General features: G+C 42.8%; 2 protein-coding genes across 2 annotated transcripts in view; one reads left to right on the top strand and one right to left on the bottom strand.

Moving 5' to 3' along the window:
* Window positions 1-13,593, bottom strand: part of MOB3B (MOB kinase activator 3B) — a 185,013-nt gene extending 171,420 nt beyond the window's left edge. Inside the window, exon 1 of the mRNA XM_003783011.3 lies at window positions 13,376-13,593. The gene's annotated coding sequence lies outside the window, so the exon portion shown is untranslated. The remainder of the gene's footprint in view (window positions 1-13,375) is intronic.
* On the top strand, window positions 8,231-8,863 carry IFNK (interferon kappa). The gene has a single exon (XM_003782842.2). It carries the CDS (start codon window positions 8,246-8,248, stop codon window positions 8,861-8,863), a length of 618 nt encoding a protein of 205 aa, XP_003782890.1. The 5' UTR covers window positions 8,231-8,245.
* Window positions 13,594-18,728: the final 5,135 nt, after the last annotated feature.

The following is an 18,728-nucleotide window of genomic DNA, read 5'->3' as shown; positions in this document are numbered from 1 at the left end:
ATGGATGGATGGATGGATGGATGGATGGATGGATGTGTGGAAAGATGGATGGATGGATGGATGGATGGATGGATGGATGGATGTGTGGAAAGATGCATGGATGGATGGATGGATGGATGGATGGATGGATGGATTGCATATGTAGCAGATACTTTCGTGATGTTCTTTCACCCAGCAATGGGGACTATGCATTGAAACTATATTGCCACATTTGGCAATGAGTGTCATTGTCCTACCCTGGTCAGGATATGTGTAGAGCAGTCCCCATTTCTGCTCTCTTAACTGCATCTCTCATGGGAATATAAGGAAGCTTTACCTCTGGGGCCATTCATATAACCCTTTGTAAACAGTGAGTTTTACTTGTGAAGAAAAAATAATTTAGCGTTCAAAAAGTGATGATCCAGAGAGGATATGTCAATATTTAACTAGCTATAATATTTGGAGACACAAGGCTATCCTGGCTTTGAATTTTAAGACATCCTTTTGAAGATACAGATGAAGTTTAAGACCTAACTTATGAAGAAGCTCTTTTAGGGGGGGAAAAGTCACCTCAGTTGTCTACAGGCTGCTTCCTTAGATTCCTGTTGCTAGGACTATCCCCCTTAGAGGAACAGACAGCAAATCAAACCTACCATTACATGGAAGGCTGTGTGCACTTCACTTTTGTTTATGCTCTGGGTCAGTCTGACAGAATAGCTTGTTTTCCCAGCTCTGACGAAATGGAAGAGAATCATACCTACAAAATGTTTTCCCCAAAGCTCCTCTGAAAGACTGGATTCCGGGCAGGCATTCTAGAAATGTCAGGACAGTCTCTCTAAACTGAACACCTCTGAAAATGCCATCATGTATGACCACACTTTTCCCCACTTTGGGCCATGATGAAGAAATGCTATCCCAACTCATTTGAACTGCTTTCTTTAGCTCCACATGAGAAAACCCAATGACCCCTGCAGAATGCCTGCCAAGGAGCTACACACTGGTAAGGAGACAGCAGCCTACATGGAGGGAGGTTATGAGAATCAGCCCTGCAATACATGTGGGAGTGGTTACTCTGTAAGAAAGTTGCTGGGGTCTGCTCTGAACATCCCATGATGTGCCCTTTTTGAAGGTCCACAAGAGAAATTCCTCTCAGACCTAAGTCCAAGAAAACCTTTGCCTCTACTGATGACTTAGTTTGGTTGTTGTTTTATCTTTTGGATATTATGACTATTTAAACAGATAGATCATGTCTCTGTGTTTGCAGAAAGCCCAGGGACAGATTTGCAACTTTCTGCAATATTGACCCTGGCCATTATAACATGACTTTTAATGTTTTAACTGTACTTCTGACTTCACCTAACTTTTTTACTTACTTTCTCTGAATTCTGATTATTTGAACTACTCATTATTATTCTCTTGTAGCATATGTTATATACTATAAGCTGTTTCAACATCTATATATTATAAGATGTTTCAAATCCTTTGGGGGAACAAAATGGGCTATTAATACATAGGTACACACTGTGGATTCTACACCAAAAGCTTTACCCACTTAGTCCTATATAAAGACAACACAGCTTCAGACAGACCTGGGTTTCAATCCCCATTCCATGGATTTCTAGTTCTACAACCCTGGGTAAGTTGCTCCATATTCCCATGCTTCCATTTCCTCCTCATTAATTCAGGATAATAACACCTATATTGTATAGTAACTGTGAGGATTAAAGAGAATGTGTGTAAAGTGCTGGCACTTATTAATTTTTGAATAAAAGTATCTTTTATCATAATCAACAACTATACAGATGGTTACCAAAGAACATGTAAAGACAATATCTGGCTGATCATGTTGACAGACTTATTAATACTGATGGTAATATCAACTCCTCATACAATACATTTCTCTCTAACAAAGACCCATGGTTACACACTTCCGTGCTAGTTGAATGTCTCCAGCCACTCTTTTCAATATGTTGCAAGACACTATCCCCATTAATGCTCCCAGCCTACACCCCCTGTCATGGATTAAACTGTATCTTCCCAAAAAAGATGTTAAAATCCCAACCCCCAGTACCTATAATGTGACCTTATTTGTTAAAAAGGTCTTTGCAGATGTAATCAAGTTAAGACAAGGTCATACTGGATTAGGGTAGCCACTAAATTCAATGAGTAGAGTCCTTATAAGCCATAGGAAAGAACACGCAGACACAAGAATGACATGTAACTATGGAGGCAGAGATGATGCATCTAGAACCTAAGGCCCACCAAGGATTGCAGACAAGCACCATACACTAGAAGACGCAAGGAAAGACTCTTGCTAAGAGGCATTGGAGAGAATATGATACTTTAATTTTGGATTTTTCTACACCAGAACTATAAGAGAATACATTTCCACTGTTTGAAACCATCCAGTTTGTGGTGACTTGTTATGGAAACCCTAGGAAACCAATGCATCCCCCAATAGCCCCACATGGCAGACGTAAAGTTACTAAGTGAACTTTCAGTCCAGTTGCCACCTGCCAAGGACTCCACAGATACATGCCTGGCCATAACATGTGTGTTCATGGGAGGCATATAGAGAAGAGCCCAAAGAGTTTGGCCTTAGACTTCAATAAAATTCCCCCCTCTGAGCTTCAAGTATCATATCAGTAAGATGGCCTTAGGTCTAGGTCAACAATGGCAAACAGAGCTTATTTTGGAAGGGCTGCATTAGAGTATTGTGTTGAGGAGAATTCTGTAGAGTCATCTGGACAAAGAGGCAAAGACAGATAAAATAATCAGAATATTCCATCCTTCTCTTCCTCATGCCTCTCTGACCATCCTTTTCAGTTAGCTTTTCTGCTGCCCACTCTTTAAACACAATAGATTCTTAGGACACTGACATTGGCTTACTTCTTTTCCTACCCTATAAATGCTCCCTAGATAGACCCACTGATTCTTATGATCTTAGCACCTACAGCTTCTACTGATACTTTCAAATCCATCTCTCATACTTGTACTAGTCTCTTGCCCAAGTCTAGACCCATATATCTAACTGCTGGATATATATCTCTACTTGCCTGTCCCGTAGACTATACAAAGAAACTTGTCTATAACAGAACTCGTCAGTTGCTCCCCTAAATCTTCTGCTCCTTGTACCTGCTATCTTAGTGGCACAGCCATATACCAGGCTAGAAAACCAAGCTTCTCCCTGGTCTGTTTTCTCTTTCTCACTCCTTCTCACTCCAAATTAATTGCTAAGACTTGCCAATATTACCTTCTAAACAATTCCCTTGTTCTCCATATCTACTATCACTGTCCTAATTCAAACTCTTATCATCTCTTGCCTTTTTTAATTCAGCTCTGGTGTCACTGTGTCCAGGAAACTCTGCAAGGGACTACACTTGTCTACTCTTGTATTCTTCAAACTTAGCTTTGTGACTAACACAGGAGCAACAGGTGATGGTGATGATAACAATGACAATTATCATTTATTAACCACAAAGCTATGTACAGGGCACTGTTCCTAGCACTTTACATCTCCACAATCATCCTCTGGGATAGGTACTCTTATTATCCCCACTTACAGATAAAGCACAGAAACTTTAAATGATTTGCTCAAAGTTCTTTCAAAAGGTAGAGTTGTTGAACTGATCTTATATTCAACTTAAATTAAAATACACTCACAAGGTAAAATACTGGAACACATCTATTCATTTAATAAGTATTTACGGAGTATATGCTATGTGCAATACATACATAGATACAATAGGGAAAAAAAGAAAACAAAGTAAATAGATGCATAAATAAATTAATTTCAGACATGGGGAAAAGTCTAACATCTCTCAGGAAACCTATTCCAAGTCACCTGGAAGGCAAGGGTATTGGCAGGAAGAAAGGTGACCTCCTCTCCACTCTCCCGGGCTCTAGTAGATTGTTCCCAGACACAACCCCACCCCCAGACATTGCGCAGACACTGAAGAAATCCTAAAATTTGCAGCATATGAGTCCTCAGCCAACCTAAGACTAAAGCTCACTTAAATTTTTCCATGATAATGCTTTTCTTTGTTCTACATAAATGTCAAGAAAGCTTGTGACCACATGCAAGCTGATAGCAATTAAGAGGACACTGCCCTCTTCTCTGCAACACCAACTCCTTTTTAAATACTATTTATCCAAGACAAGCAGACATTTCTGCCCATTGCCCATTCCACTTTTGTTTCTTCCCTACTACAGGCACTCATACTAAGTGGGTACAGGATTATTCAGGTAGTTATAGCCATCTTTAAAAGTTCTGTTAGGGCTCAAAAGGACACAGGGATACCAACTGCGGAATAAGGATAAGGATAAAGGCCATTCCAGCAATCCCAAAACACAGAGTAGGTTTCCCTGAGGGGGCATATTTATTTACTCAAATACTTATCTCACCCCATTACCTTTCTTTTTGTTAGGAATCATTTTCTTTCTCAGAGCTCAAATTATTCTTGTGTAGGAAATGACTATGTATATAATCTTCAGCTGGGCTACCAAAGGAAACTGGGTACTACTCTGTTCAGAGAGCCTCTCTCGGGTGGTAAGATAAAACAACAGTACTGGGAGCATCTAATACAAAGAAGTAGCAATATATGGTGGGGATGGGGGAGGAACAGTCTAACAGGGGTATCCAATCTGTAACCCCCCAGGCTGGCTGCATGCTGACTTTGTGAAGACTTGCTTTGCTTATCTGTGATGTTGTCATCACAAAAAGTGGCACCCACCTTTTCCTTGAAAATTAGCTTTTGTTAGTGTTTCTTTCTTTAATGTGTAACCCTAGGCAACTCTTCTTCTTCCAATGTGTGGCAGGGAAACAAAAGGGTTGGCCCTGGTCTAAACTCTCTCGGCAGTTGTGTCTACATGGGATAATACACAATCAGAATTGAGAACCATAAGCAATCACCTGGCAGCTTTTGATCCAATGAACATTTACTGTCTTAATGTGAGAGGTGCCATGGATACAAAACCAAATAAGACTTGTTTCTTATCTGGAGTGGAAAATAGATGAATCAACCCCAAAATACAAAACTGTGTAATATCACTAGACTTGAGGTACAAAAGTACTCATGCTCTAACCAGCCTTGGGGAATCCCAAAGAAAAATCACCAGAGGACATTAAATAGGCACTTGAGTCATCATCTACCATTAAATGAATTCTTCAATTGCAAAAAAAAAAAATTAATTCTTCAATTTTCCCCAACACCTAACTTTGTCCTCCTCGTATACAAAAAGAACTAAACCACCAAATAACTCCCCTTCCATTGAGACATGGCTTCATTACCTTTTCACTTGTCTGGCAAATAATGATGGAACACCTACTGGGTGCCAAGTCCTGTGATAGACTGGATATTTCATAGGTCAGATCTGGTGAGTCATTTATTGTGGCCTCACATCCATAAAGGGCTTACAATGCAGACTTTTTATATTATCTCCAAATTTTATCATATATGCAATCACAGAGATACACATATAGGATTCAACTTCAAAGCATATCACAATTTTTACAATCCTGTTTTGGCAAGTCCTCCTACCCCCACCCCTGGCAGTGATCCAGATCTCTCTCAATCTCGGAGGGCCGTACTGGGCATTTCAAAGAAAGCAGCAAACAAGCCAACTGCTGCACCTGCCCTCCCAGAACTTACTGCTTAGTGGGGAGAAAGATATCAAACAAGGGCACATACCACACTGGTAAGCAGAGTTACCGCAGGGGAGGAGAGGGACAAGACCTGAGGCTGAGCTGCCAAGCAAAGCTTTCACTTACCCTGAAGTGCTTACATTTTTACAACATTTACATACCCGTGTATGCCTTGTGTAGTCATTCTCAGTTTCTATATCAGGTACCTCATTAAGTGAAGCAGAGCCAAGAAAGGGACCAGAAGACCATGCTGCTCCCAACTGAAGCAGGCCCCAATGTCGAGGTAGTGAGAATGAGTGAAACACCTCGTTGGCACAGCTGACAAGGTAGGCCCTGGGATAAAATTGCTTCGCCCAGTGTTGTGGTGACCTGTGGGAAGATGTAAGGCTTCCCATCCCGGGGCTCCCTACTGACTTGACAACCTTCTGATCCCACAAATAAAATGACTTATGTTCATGGACTGAGTGACATGGATGATCAACATGTTACTCTCACCTTGGTCTGAAACTTGCCTTTTCATGGAGAACACTGAATATAATGAGCAATGCCACATGCCCCTCAGCTGAATCAGAGTTATCTTGTCTAGACTGAAATGTCTCATCTCCATTTTGTTCACATTGTGCCTTGCCCCGGCTGTTAATCTTGTAATCCAGATAGACTTGACACACTTCCTTGAACAACAGAGCGGCCCCTGCTAATCAGCTTTCCTCTGAGGAAAGCCTGACCACATATACACAATCCCAGGACATGCTAGAGAAGTAAGAGCAGGTATCATGGAAACAATACAGCACATCAGTGCATGTCCCAGGAATCACAGACGAGGCAGCTGTGACAAATTTAGGGATAAAAGTGCTTCCTTACATTGTCATTCTTTTCAATTTCCTCATTAAATTTTGAGATAATTAAGATGGCACAGCTTTTAAAGAACAGAGAGACCAGTGACAGATCACTTCTAGACAGACCAATTATCTGTGAGTATACACGTGTGTACTACTATAGTACACATATGCACTACTTTGCTTTAGTATGGCTAGTGCCCTCTTTGGAGTGTTCATTGCTGTTAGGGATATGTGCACAGGTAAGGCCAGCATAGGTAAATGCCATCAAATGCACCTCTGCAGGAGGGGGAGAGGTCAGCAGAGGAAAGGCATCCTGCAGAGGGTGTAATGTCCGAGCTCTGTTCTAAGAGAGCAACAGGTTTACATCTTTAGGGAAAAGAATCTGTTTGCCTTGCCCATAACCAAAACATTATTTGGTTAAAAAACAATAACACAGAAACCATAAGTGGTGGACAGCAATAACGACCATAGTAACGTTGGTCCAGGTATGAATTAGCTTGACCACAACAGGTGACCCCCTGCTTACGAATGTCCTCAGTGAAAAGCAAATACAGGAAGAAAAGTCTTTACAGAGTTCAGAACCACCAAGCAAGACAAAATAATAACCATGTAAAAGTTTTAAAATACTGTCTAAACTATATTAAAAAAAAAAGAAAATGTATAATGCCATTAAGAGAGAGGCTAATAAAGCAGAAAAATATTCTAAAATATAATATTCCCTAGAAGAGTTCTAAGAAAACGATTAGAGGCATAAAAAATGCTAGCCTGAGATGGATTTAACTAAAGGAAAGAACAGTTAGAGAATATCAACATCTTCTAGTGGCAACAGAAAACCAAGCCAGCTTAGTCTTCTACTTGGTAAGCACCGTGCTAAACTGACCACTTCCGTCTTTCATCTTTTTTGAGATCCAGACAAATCAAACAAAAAGAGAAAATATCCAGATATACTCACAGGATTTTCATTTAACAATATCAGAAGGTTCAGTGCCTGTAGCTCAAGCAGCTAAGGCACCAGCCATATACTCCAGAGCTGGTAGGTTCGAATCCAGCCCAGGTCTGCCAAACAACAATGACAACTACAACCAAAAATGGTCAGATGTTGTGGCAGGTGCCTATAGTCCCAGCTACTTGGGAGGTTAAGGCAAGAGAATCGTCTGAGCCCAGGAATTGGAGGTTGCTGTGAGCTGTGATGCCACAGCACTCTACCCAGGGCGACAGCTTGAGGCTCTCTGTCTCAAAAAAAAAAAAAAAAAAAATCAGAAAAACATAAACTATATAATGTCCTGGTAACCTAGCAATCAAATAATCATAGTCCTTTGGTCAATGTCTATGATTAACTCAAAAAAAAAAAAAAAAAGAACTACATATATATACATGAAGTATCACCCTCTCTCTTGTAATAGAATTGGGTAAGTGAGTGTATATGTGTATACAGAGTCACAACTTTCAGCTACCTGAACTACTTTGCATCAATCTTGTTATGATGATTCTTTAGTGCTGAGATGGATCACCAAACATCTAAGGTAATGCAATAGTAATGCTTTGCTCACTTTTCTCAAAAAAAAAAAAAAAAAGACAGTGTTTCCAAGTCAGTGTAGTCACCCAAAGTCAAAAAAGCCTTCGAGGCAAAGGCAAGGGGCCACAACCCTGAGAAATGTTAACTGACGAATGAGAAAACTCCTCCTGCTGAAGGTATTCGGGTATATAAAGATGCATGAGAGAGTGCTTAACACATCGCTGTGGACTTTGGGTCTTGCGGATGTTTTAGCTCAGGAAAAAAAAAATGTGCACCAAGCCTGACATGATTCCAAAGTGTTTGTGGCTTATAGTCCTTGTGGGTCTTTGCATTACTGGCAACCTATCTCTGGACTGTAACTTACTGAATGTTCACCTGAGGAGAGTCACTTTGCAAAATCTGAGACTTCTCAGCAGTATGAGCAATTCATTTCCTAGAGAATGTCTAAAAGAAAACAAAGATTTTGAGTTGCCCCAAGAGATCCTATCACATACCCAGACTGTGAAAAGGGGCCTCAGGGAGGCCTTCTATGAAGTGTCCATACAGGCCTTCCACATCTTCAGTCAATACACCTTCGAACCCACTTGGAAACTGAAACACCTGAATCAAATCCAGATGGGACTTGACAAGCAGTTGGAGTACCTAGAACAATGCTTGCAGGAAGAGGAGAATGAAAACGCAGATGTGAAAGAAGCTGCCATGAAATACTCGGGAGCTCAGGGCCCCCAGGTGCACAACCTAGAACTGAGGAGATATTTCAACAAGATGCACAATTTCCTGAAAGAAAAGAAATACAGTCACTGTGCCTGGGACATTGTACAAGTGGAAATCAGAAGATGTATCTACTACTTTTACCAATTCACAGCACTACTCAGGAGAAAATAAGGTATATTTTTAGTATTAAAATTCTATTTCCCTACAAAATCTCCTTCTCCTTTTCCTCCTCCTTTGTCCTCTTTTACTTATTCTGCTATTCTGTAAACCTTGTCCTCTTTTGGATACCTGGTGGTTTATGTAACGTCTACTGTCTCTAAAGCTTGCCCTTGGAACATCAGTCACCTCCTTTCTAAGGAATAACATGGCCAGTCACCCCCTGGGTGACCATGAATCTTGCTAGAAAGTCCTTACGACAAGTTTAAAGGAGTGAGATTTGCTCTTCATTTACTACTCTCTATTCCTCTTCTCTTTGGCCATTTGGAACTAAGCTTTGCTCTATCACCTTTGAACTTCACCAAGACAATAACTAGAGAACATGGAACACAGAATGTTGCAAAATGGTAATATTTCAATGACTTATCCCTTTTTCTGACAAGGATGTTTAGTCTGTGAAATTTCAGCGCATTAAAAGAGCTTATACAAGCTCCCTAAGCCAATATCCTTCCTTTTCCCTCCTCTGGCCCACTTGCTGCTCAGTCTGGTTTGTTTGAAGTGATGCCGATGCCATTTGCAGAGTGGTAAGAGAGTGAAGATCCATAATGAAATGGGCTGGATGGCTGAAAGAGATGACCATTAACCGCTTATTTAGCCTTTGAGAGCCTATGAGTTTAAGGCAGAGCACTCTACATTCCCGATGTTTAATTCCTACATCCAAATGCATGGAAAATGCTGCAGAAAAGTAGTGTATAGTATCTGTCATTTATAGCTCTTCATGTGCCAGAAATGAAATGCCTAAATCCATAATATGGATGGATTTTATGACAGATTTTCACAGTTCAAAGACGATTTCCTATCAGTTAGTTAAACCAGCCATTCTAATGACACATGACACTTTAATATCTTTTATCTTTTTAAGTTATTTTGTACCCAGATTACCTAGATTACTTAACTTTTCTTGTAGGGCCTTTCATCAGTATTAATTCACCAAAATGAATTTTCTCTTCCTCTCTTTTCTCTACCCATTTCAGAATCATATACCTTCAAGCAAGAATTAACAGAGACTGTGGCTACACAAATGTGCAAAGGAGGGTGAAACGCTTTAGCAGAGAGGTGCTACAAGCTGTTCCACTCTACATTGCTCAAACGGTATAGTCAAAGGAAGAAAGTCTTCGGATAAAATTGAGGCAAATTTCACTCAAAAAGTTAGAAGAAATGTTTAAAAGAACAAGAACAAATTGTGGATCCTAGTATATGAGTTATCAGCAGAAGTATCAGAACATGAAATGAGTTAGTGAAATCCATTTAGTAAAAACAACTATCAACAGATAGTTCCCAATGGGAAAAAAAAAAAAAAAAGCACTACAAGTTATAAAAGAGTTGGGCCATGCAAGCTACTAAGCTACAAATATACATGTGCTATTTTCCATGAATTTCTCTAATAATGCCTTTGCCTGGTCTCCCTAATAAGTTTAGTGGAATTATGTCAGTTATTTTAGTCATTCGTGGTTATGGTCCTGCCAAGTGTTTGCTGTGCAGGAGGGAAGGGAATAGCCAAGAAAGCAGAGCACTTCTAGTCTGTACGGATTGTTCAGTGGTGTGGCAGGAGCAGAAGTCAGAAGAGAATAGAACGGTTTGATAAAGAGCACATCTAATCAAAAGAAAAAGGAGAACACTCCCGCTGAAAAACAAGCAAGGCCACAAACTGACAACATCACAAAGGAAGAAATACAGACAATATGAAAAAACGTTTAATCTAACTTGATTTGAAAAATCAAAAATAGGACAACGAGGTACTCTCCTTCCATCGATAGGGCAGACATGACAAAGAGTGATGGTATAGAATGGAAGGGAGGAAAACAGATGCCCTTGGGTGTTGGTGGGGAGAAGGTTCCGGCACACACTTCCTGCAGGACAATATAGCAATCTTAATATCCTGTAAGGTGCATCGACCCCTTTGACTTAGCTACCACATCTCCAGAAATCTGTTCCAAGGAAATAATGAGATGAGATTGCTCACTCAAGCCTTGTTTATAACTGCCCCCTCTTTTTATTCTTTTTCCTTTTTTTCATTTTTGCATATCTGCATTTTCTATTTTTCCTACAATAACTTTTTGGGGAAGAAGAAAATTTTTTAATTCCAAAAGAATTAAAGAATCCGAAGCTTATTTTCCACTCGAATTACCCTGTTTTCTACCCTGGGGTAGACTGGGACAAGCACTCTCCTTTTGCTTTAGTCATGACTTTGGGTAGTTCTTGAGCAAGTCCTGTCCTTTCTTGGTGCTGATTCTCTGCTGCTGCCGCAGAGAAGCTAAATTTCACAGGAATCCTTCCTTGGAGATTATTTTCATAATGAAATGTTTATAAAGTGCCTTCCAGTTCTTCAAAAATCTTACTTTTTTTTTCTTTCTTTGGTCTCACTGGTAATATCCAGAAATCACTGGAGAAAGTGCTCTGTGGTTCACATTCCTGACTTAGCTCTCTTACTCCTTTTTCGTTAAATGGAAACTCAAAAGCTCTATTAAATTGGCAAAAGGAAAACTCCTAGAACTGTGCAGTGGCAAGCATAGTTTCCACTTAAAATGTTTGAATGGGTACACAGGTCACAAGTGTCCCTACATAAGCCTCCTTCCTTCCCTGGGTTGGTGAGAGATCAAAAGCTAGAGGATTAAAAGAGTGTGGTGGAGTGTCCTTGGAAGAGAGTGATTCGCCTTCACACAGAAAGAAGCTGGCAACACGAGGTCAACTCAAGGGTGCGAGGAGAGGAAATAAAGGTTCCAACAGGTGCTCAGACTGAGCTTCTCCTTACTGTTAAGAGGAATCTGGGCACCATCTGGGGATCCTGCCTTCGTTCTTTAATAAATAATTAATGTACAGTACACTCACACAGAATGGACACGATGTGTATGCATCTAACTTGTGCTGGGAAACAGGGCCACCTATAATCTAACAGGCACACCCACGGGGACCTCTGGGCCATCCCAAGCCACCTGTTCACTGAGACATGGAAGCAGGAACACTGCTCCGGCAGCGTCTAATCGCGTCCTCTAGGTTCTCTCATTCTACAATGCAGAAAGAGAATTTAGGATTTAAACTTGGAGCTGTATGCAAAGTCAGAATTCCACGTTTATTCCGAAGTGAGCCACACCATCACTATTTCCAGGCAACGTCTTTAGGCTTCCTAAGTCATTTCCATCTCCATTCTCTATTTGGCAACTAGCCTGCCCTCAGAACCTTGCAGACCCCAGAACCTTGGCTTTCTGCCGACTGGGGAGTAGTGCCCTGACCCCCTCTCACTGCTCAGGCAAGAGGAGCCACAAGGTATTTAGCTAGAGAATGAAATCTACTAGAACCAACCACGAGACACCATGGATTTGGGCGGGACCTCGCTTGCTCTCTCTAGAAAGCAGCACCCTTCTCAATGTTCGCCCTCTGCAGTGCGCCTCGGATCAGATCTGAGAAATGAGCCCTGGGCCACAGGCAGCCGCGGAGGCGGGGAAGGAACAACTTTCCCTCCGCCCTCTAACCGCAAGGCCCCGGGTGGGGCGGCCTGGTTGGGCTCCCGCTCCTCCTTCACCCCAGCTGGGGTCCCCTACAGGAGGTGGCCCGGCGGCTGGAGCCAGGGGCGGGAGAGGGGGAAGAGAGGAGCTTCCTTCTCTCCCCAAGCCCCGCCAGATGTTGGAAAGGCAAACAATAGCGGAAACGCGGAGAAACAAAAGGCCATTCGCCACGGTCTCTGTCGGCTGTGTCTAAAGGCCCTGTGGGCAGGGCATATGGGAGGATCAGAAAGGGGAGTAAGGGGCAATCCTGCGGGGCTTAGGGTCACTGGTACTTGCCAGATGCCAGGGGTCAGCTCTTTACACTCCTGAGAAGGGTCCAAAGGTGGGAAAGGGCAATCAAAGAACAGTGAAGGGGTTTTCACCCATTTCCCCAGTACAGGAAAGAGAAGGGCTAGGACTCCAGAGGTTTGACAGTTGTTGGCCCAAGAGTTCCGCAGAATTTGTAAATCCTTTGTACTCTCCTTACTTCCACCGAGCAGCAACAGCCCCGGAGCGACCTGACTGTACGGAGTTCCCCTACGCAGCCCCAAACCAAGTCTCCTCCCTCCCTCAGGATCCACACGCCCAAGCACGGTCCCCCTGCCTCGGGCGCACTTGCAAAAAAGTTTGTCTTCCGCCACCCACAGCCGAACACGCACCCTGCACGCACCCGCCGTTCGGGATAGGTTCGGAAACAGATTTGCACTCCTAAGAAAAGGGGATTTTATTGATTTACGTCTTTCAAAATCAAGGGCACGAATCCCGCCCGGGCTGGGAAACGGACCCTTGTTCCTGCCGGGAAGTGCGCACGCGGAGCCGGCCAGAAGCCAAGGCGCGCGCACGGGTCTGCGGCGGACTCCAGCCCCAGAAACCCGCGGCCGGCCCGGGGAGCGGGTCCACACCTCACTCCCCTGGTTGCACCCAGGTGCGCCCTGCACCTCTGCCCACCTGGGGCGCTGCCTCCCAGCGCTTGGTTTTCACTCACCGTGGGGTTTTTCCTTCAGCCTAGGGCCCTGTAGGCTCCTTTCGCCGGGTCAGCTGCAGTCAGAGCGAGAGAAAAACGGTGAGCTCGGGGCAGGTGGGGCGACGTTTGCCGATCTCCGCGGGGGCTCTCCGGCCAGCGCGCGCAGTCCAGGCGCGCCAGGGGCGGGCGGGCGCGGGGCTCCAGCTGCTACTGCCGCGGCTCCAGAGCAGCCCCCACATGGACCCAGCGCGCCGCGCAGCCCGCCGGGGCTCGACTGTCGCGCGGCGGCGCCGGGAGGGGACCCCTGGCGGCCGCCTGTAGAATGGCAGCTCCGTAGGGGAGAGAAGTCGGGTAGCTCTTAGGCTCATCTTTCCCTGGGAAAGAGGTGGGACACAGGCAGTCTACTTCGGGGGAGCCAGGGCGGCAAGGAAAATGTCAGATCAGAAAGGCTGTGTTCTGGATCCACAACGGCCACTGCCAAGGCACCTAGTTGGGGGAAATGGCTTACTCTCTCCAGGATTTTCTGACTGTCAAAAAATGCCATGGGCTGCTTGACACAGAATGGAGCATTAATCATTAGAAAATACTTTGAGGTTCTAGAGGATTTACTAGAACAAACTGGAAATTATGAATAAACAAGGATTTCTAAGCCAAACCCACAGGCCTCCACTTTCAACTTGCCTGACCTCGGTCTACCCCAAACTTTTAAGCCTCAGTATTCTCTGCAAACTGGTGGGAGCAACATCTACCTTAGGGAAATTAAATATAGAGAGTATTCTTAGTGTATAGTAAGATTCATAAAATACCAGGTTTCTGACTTCCTGAGAAAAAGGACTGGGTTTTCCACATCTTCCTATTCCCTACATGACAGCATGTTAATGCATATTGATTGAGGAGTAATAGATGATAAGAACCGCAATTTGCAATCCTTGCTGTACACTGTAAAGAGGTGCAGAAATATATTGAGAGGAATTAGGATATATGAAGAAAACATCCCTCCCCCAAAAGAGGTTTCCACAAGAACTGATTGAGAACTTCTAAAATCAAGTCAGCTCTGAGATTGTAGGAAACATTTGATATGTAGTCAGAGTATAATGATATCAACCCTAGATTAATGATTCTATTTAATTCTGTATCATTCATGCAATGTTAAGATATTAAGATTGTGAATAGACAAGAAGGGGGCATGTGAAGGGACTGTCTGATACAAAAACACAGCCACTAAGCAATATTTCTATTTGTCACTGAAGAATGCAATCTTATTTTCAAACTGCCCCAATTTTTAGACACTCCAACCTGGTCACTGCATTTAATGTTTGTTGGGTCTTCTTGGCCTCTTGACAATCAGAGAGCTCTTCCTCATCCAGAAGAATTAGGATGGAAGTCCCTTAATTATACTTTACTGGTCCTCTCTTACTTGTCTCATCCCCAGTTGGGAGAAGGCTGTTCACTCCCATCAAGAAGAGAGGAAAAATAAGATCTCTTGTCTCAGAAACAAAAGAGGATGTTGAGATCCAACTTCTGCCTCTGGAGATGGGGCTGATTCATTGGGGTGCAAATGAGCAGATCACAGCAGGGCTAAGAGGACATTTACTTTTAACCAACAAACATTGATGAAACTGTGTTTGCCTGTTTCCTTGGGTTTCAACTTTGCCCACCCCTTGATAGCTCCTTCCCTGGGGAGGAGTGGTAAATCCGTTTATTTGCAGGGAGCCGTTGGTATTTCCTGGGTAACTTTCACCAGGGAGTAGGGGCATGTACTCTCTCATTCAGCTTCTCCACCTGTGACCGGTGGCTGGAGTAGGATGTCTTAACCTCCACAATCTGCTCTGAAGGGCCGACATAGTAGATGCAAGCCCTCATAGGTCCTTCTGGGCTACATCTCATTCTCCAACCCAACTTTTTGTTTGTTTATTTGTTTGTTTTTGAGACAGAGCCTCAAGCTGTCACCCTGGGTAGAGTGCCGTGTCATTACAGCTCACAGCAATCTCCAACACCTGAGCTCAAAAAAGTCTCCTGCCTCCTTCTCCCAAGTAGCTGGGACCACAGGCACCTGCCACAACGCCTGGCTATTTTTTGGTTGCAGCCATCATTGTTGTTTGGTGGGCCCAGGCTGGATTTGAACCCGGCAGTTTAGGTGTATGTGGCTGGCACCTTAGCCGCTTGAGCCACAGGCGCCAAGCCTCCAACCCAACTTTTATCAGAGCCCTGCATAGGTGTTATACAGCAAATTTGACTCCATCATTAATGGAGCAAGATACTGTTTCTCATTGGCTATTATTCCTTATGTGTATGTTTCTTTGCATCTTTGGAAAAGAAATCTCAAGACAGAGAATAGAGAAAGAGGAAGATCCAGGTACCCTAATTCACCCAAACTGAACCGATCCTCTTCATCAAACTCCATCCTACTGCCATTTCAGCAAATGGCCCAACCTTTCAGTTGCTCAGTCTCCAAACAGTGGAATCATCTTTCACTTGTCTGTTTTTGTATCCCACTTCTGACCTCTCAGCAAATCCTTTTAAAAGGATTCAAAATCTATCTAGAAGCAGATCTCGTTCCATATCCCCACCTCCCACACCCCCGGTTACCACCCTGGTCTAAGTCACCAATACCTTTAGCTTGAATTACTGCAGTAGCCTTCTAACTGGTCCCCTTGCCTCTATCCTGCCATCTACTGTCAATAAGCAGCCAGTGTATTTCTGTTAAAATGCATGTCATATCATGTCACCGTGCTACTTAAAATCCTCCTTTGACTTCTTATCTTAGGGTAAAGCCAGTACAAACTGGCATCCCCTTACTTCTGACCTCATCTACTATCCTTCCCTTTACAAATCTCTGATGCCCTCCTTTGTTCCCAGAAATTCTAGGGAAGCTCCCACCAGAGGGTCTTGGTACTTGGCCTCTAACTTCGTGATTGCTGCTTTAATTCCTTCAGCTCTTTGCTCAAAAATCAACAGATATCTCCCTTTTCAACTTTATTTAAAATTACAACCATAGGGGCGGTGCCTGTGGCTCAAAGGAGTAGGGCACCGGCCCCATATACCAGAGGTGACAGGTTCAAACCCGGCCCCAGCCCCAAACTGCAAATAATAATAATAATATAATAAAATAAAATTACAACCATCCTCTCCTTCTAACATTTCCCATCCACATTTCTTGCTCCAATTTTCTTCTTAGAATTTATCGTTATCTGACATGCTATATATTTTACTGATTTTGTTTACTACCTGTATTAGTTTTCTATGGCTGCAGAACAAATTACCACAAACTTAGTGGCTTAAAACAATACAAATTTATTATCTTATAGTTCTGCAGGTCAGAAGTCCAACACAGGTCTCATTCGGATGAAATCAAGGTGTTAGTAGACCTGCATTCCTTTTTAAAGTCTATAGGGGAGAATTCATTTCCTTGTTTTTAACTAGCTTCCAAAGGCTACCCAGTTATATTGCTCTGGATGACAGTGCTCAGAGTTCAAGGCTACTGAAATTAAATTTAATAAGAGACTACTCCTATTCATTTTGGCTGAATCTGATTACCCAGCATCATTGTGCTCAGGAGTATGCTAATTATAATTGTTACAGGCCATTCACTAACAAACAGCAGACATCCTCCGGTCCTTCCTTTTGTCCATGCAATGAGAGTTCACAAATGTAAGTGTGTACCTACTAAATCTTCAACAGTATGGCACATTTTCTCCCTGCCTGCTTTGATTTTGTTTTTAAGACCCAAAGCAGTGGCTCGGCACCTGTGGCTCAAGTGGCTAAGGCACCAGCCACATACACCTAAGTTGGTGGGTTCAAATCCAGCCCGGGCCCACCAAACAACAATGACAGCTGAAACCCAAAAATGGCCAGGTGTTGTGGCAGGCGCCTGTGGTCCCAGCTACTTGGGAGGCAGAGGCAGGAAACTCGCTTTAGCCCAGGAGTTGGAGGTTGCTGTGAGCTGTGATGCCACAGCACTCTACCCAGGGGGACAGCTTGAGGCTCTGTCTCAAAAAAAAAAAAAGACCCAAAGCAGTGAAAGGGCTGGAGAAATTGTTTCAATGCTTATGGGAGCTTCTGTTATAATAAAATTTATGTTAATGAACTATGGGTCTTAGAAATGAATGTACATGGCTTCCCCTAAGCATTGAAGTAATAGCAATTCAAACAAGAGCAAATTTATGTGTGTGTGTGTGTGTAAATACTGTAGAACCTCCATAGTTGACCATAACCCTACAATGACCACCTCCTTAACTTGACCTAATTTTCATAGACTGGACATGAACCACATGTACATATCAGTACAATAAGACAACTCTTTATTTTGACCCCCTACATATATTGACCAGTTTGTTATAGACCCTTGGGTGATCAACTTACAGAGGTTCTACTGTATATAAAAATATATATACATGTATTAACATATATATCTTTTAGAGAAAATATATATAAATATATGTATCTTTTAAGCAATTTCAAACCATGTCAAGAATCTATATCTTAAAACATATTTTCTGCTAGTATAATTATTAACATGTTTTGGCACTAAATGTCTACAGTCATTTCCTTTGAAATCCACATTACATCAATCCCATTTTGTGGAAATGGAACTGAGGCATAGAAAGGTCAGAATGGGATTGCTGATAAGAACACGTCACAGTTTAAAGTTGCATCAGTGACAGCTGAACAAGATGGTGCAGTTTGGAATCTTAATGGGCAACTATGTGCCTCTATGAAACAGAGCAAATGTTCTTTCCCAAGTTACTTTTTAAATAATTTTATTGAAAAGACTATGCTCTTTCTCCTGTTCTTAGGATCTGTTTTAATTGTGCATAGTGACCCAATGCTCCTTCAGGTCTCCCCACCAGACTGTTTTTTCCTTCTTCAAAAAATGAGCCTTTAGGCTGGGCATGGTGGCTCATGCCTATAATCCTAGCATTCTGGGAGGCAGAGGCGTGTCAGTGGATTGCTTGAGCTCAGGAATTCCAGACCAGCCTGAGCAAGAGTGAGACCCTGTCTCTAAAACTAGGCAGATGTCCTGGAGGGTGCCTGTAGTCCCAGCTACTCAGGAGGCTGAGGAAATAGGATCTTTTGAGCCCCAGATTTTGAGGTTGCTGTGAGCTATGATGCCATAGCACTCTATTGAGGGTGACAAGTAAGACTCTGAAAAAAAATTAAATAAATAAAAAATGAGCCTTTAATGAATGACTCTTTTCAAGATACGAGCCTGATGTTTTTGCTCTGGCTTTACACCAGCCACATGTGGTTTACTTGTGGTCTGTGTCAGTGCTTTGAACAGTGGAAAGGAATTCTCTCACCCTAAAACAGGTTGGCTTAGGTATCATCAGTTGCCAGGAGAACCAGAGTCTAAGGTGGTCACATCTAAAAGCAC

The sequence above is a fragment of the Otolemur garnettii genome, unplaced genomic scaffold (assembly GCF_000181295.1).
Source record: "Otolemur garnettii isolate 467f Iridium unplaced genomic scaffold, OtoGar3 scaffold00006, whole genome shotgun sequence".
Classification (NCBI taxonomy): Eukaryota; Metazoa; Chordata; class Mammalia; order Primates; family Galagidae; genus Otolemur; species Otolemur garnettii.
The sequence above is the reverse complement of the archived record's forward strand: the minus strand, read 5'-3'. Positions and strand labels throughout refer to the sequence as shown.

Coding starts and splice junctions, on each gene's coding strand:
- IFNK (XM_003782842.2), top strand. CDS start 8,246: ATGTGCACCAAGCCTGACATGATTCCAAAGTGTTTGTGGCTTATAGTC.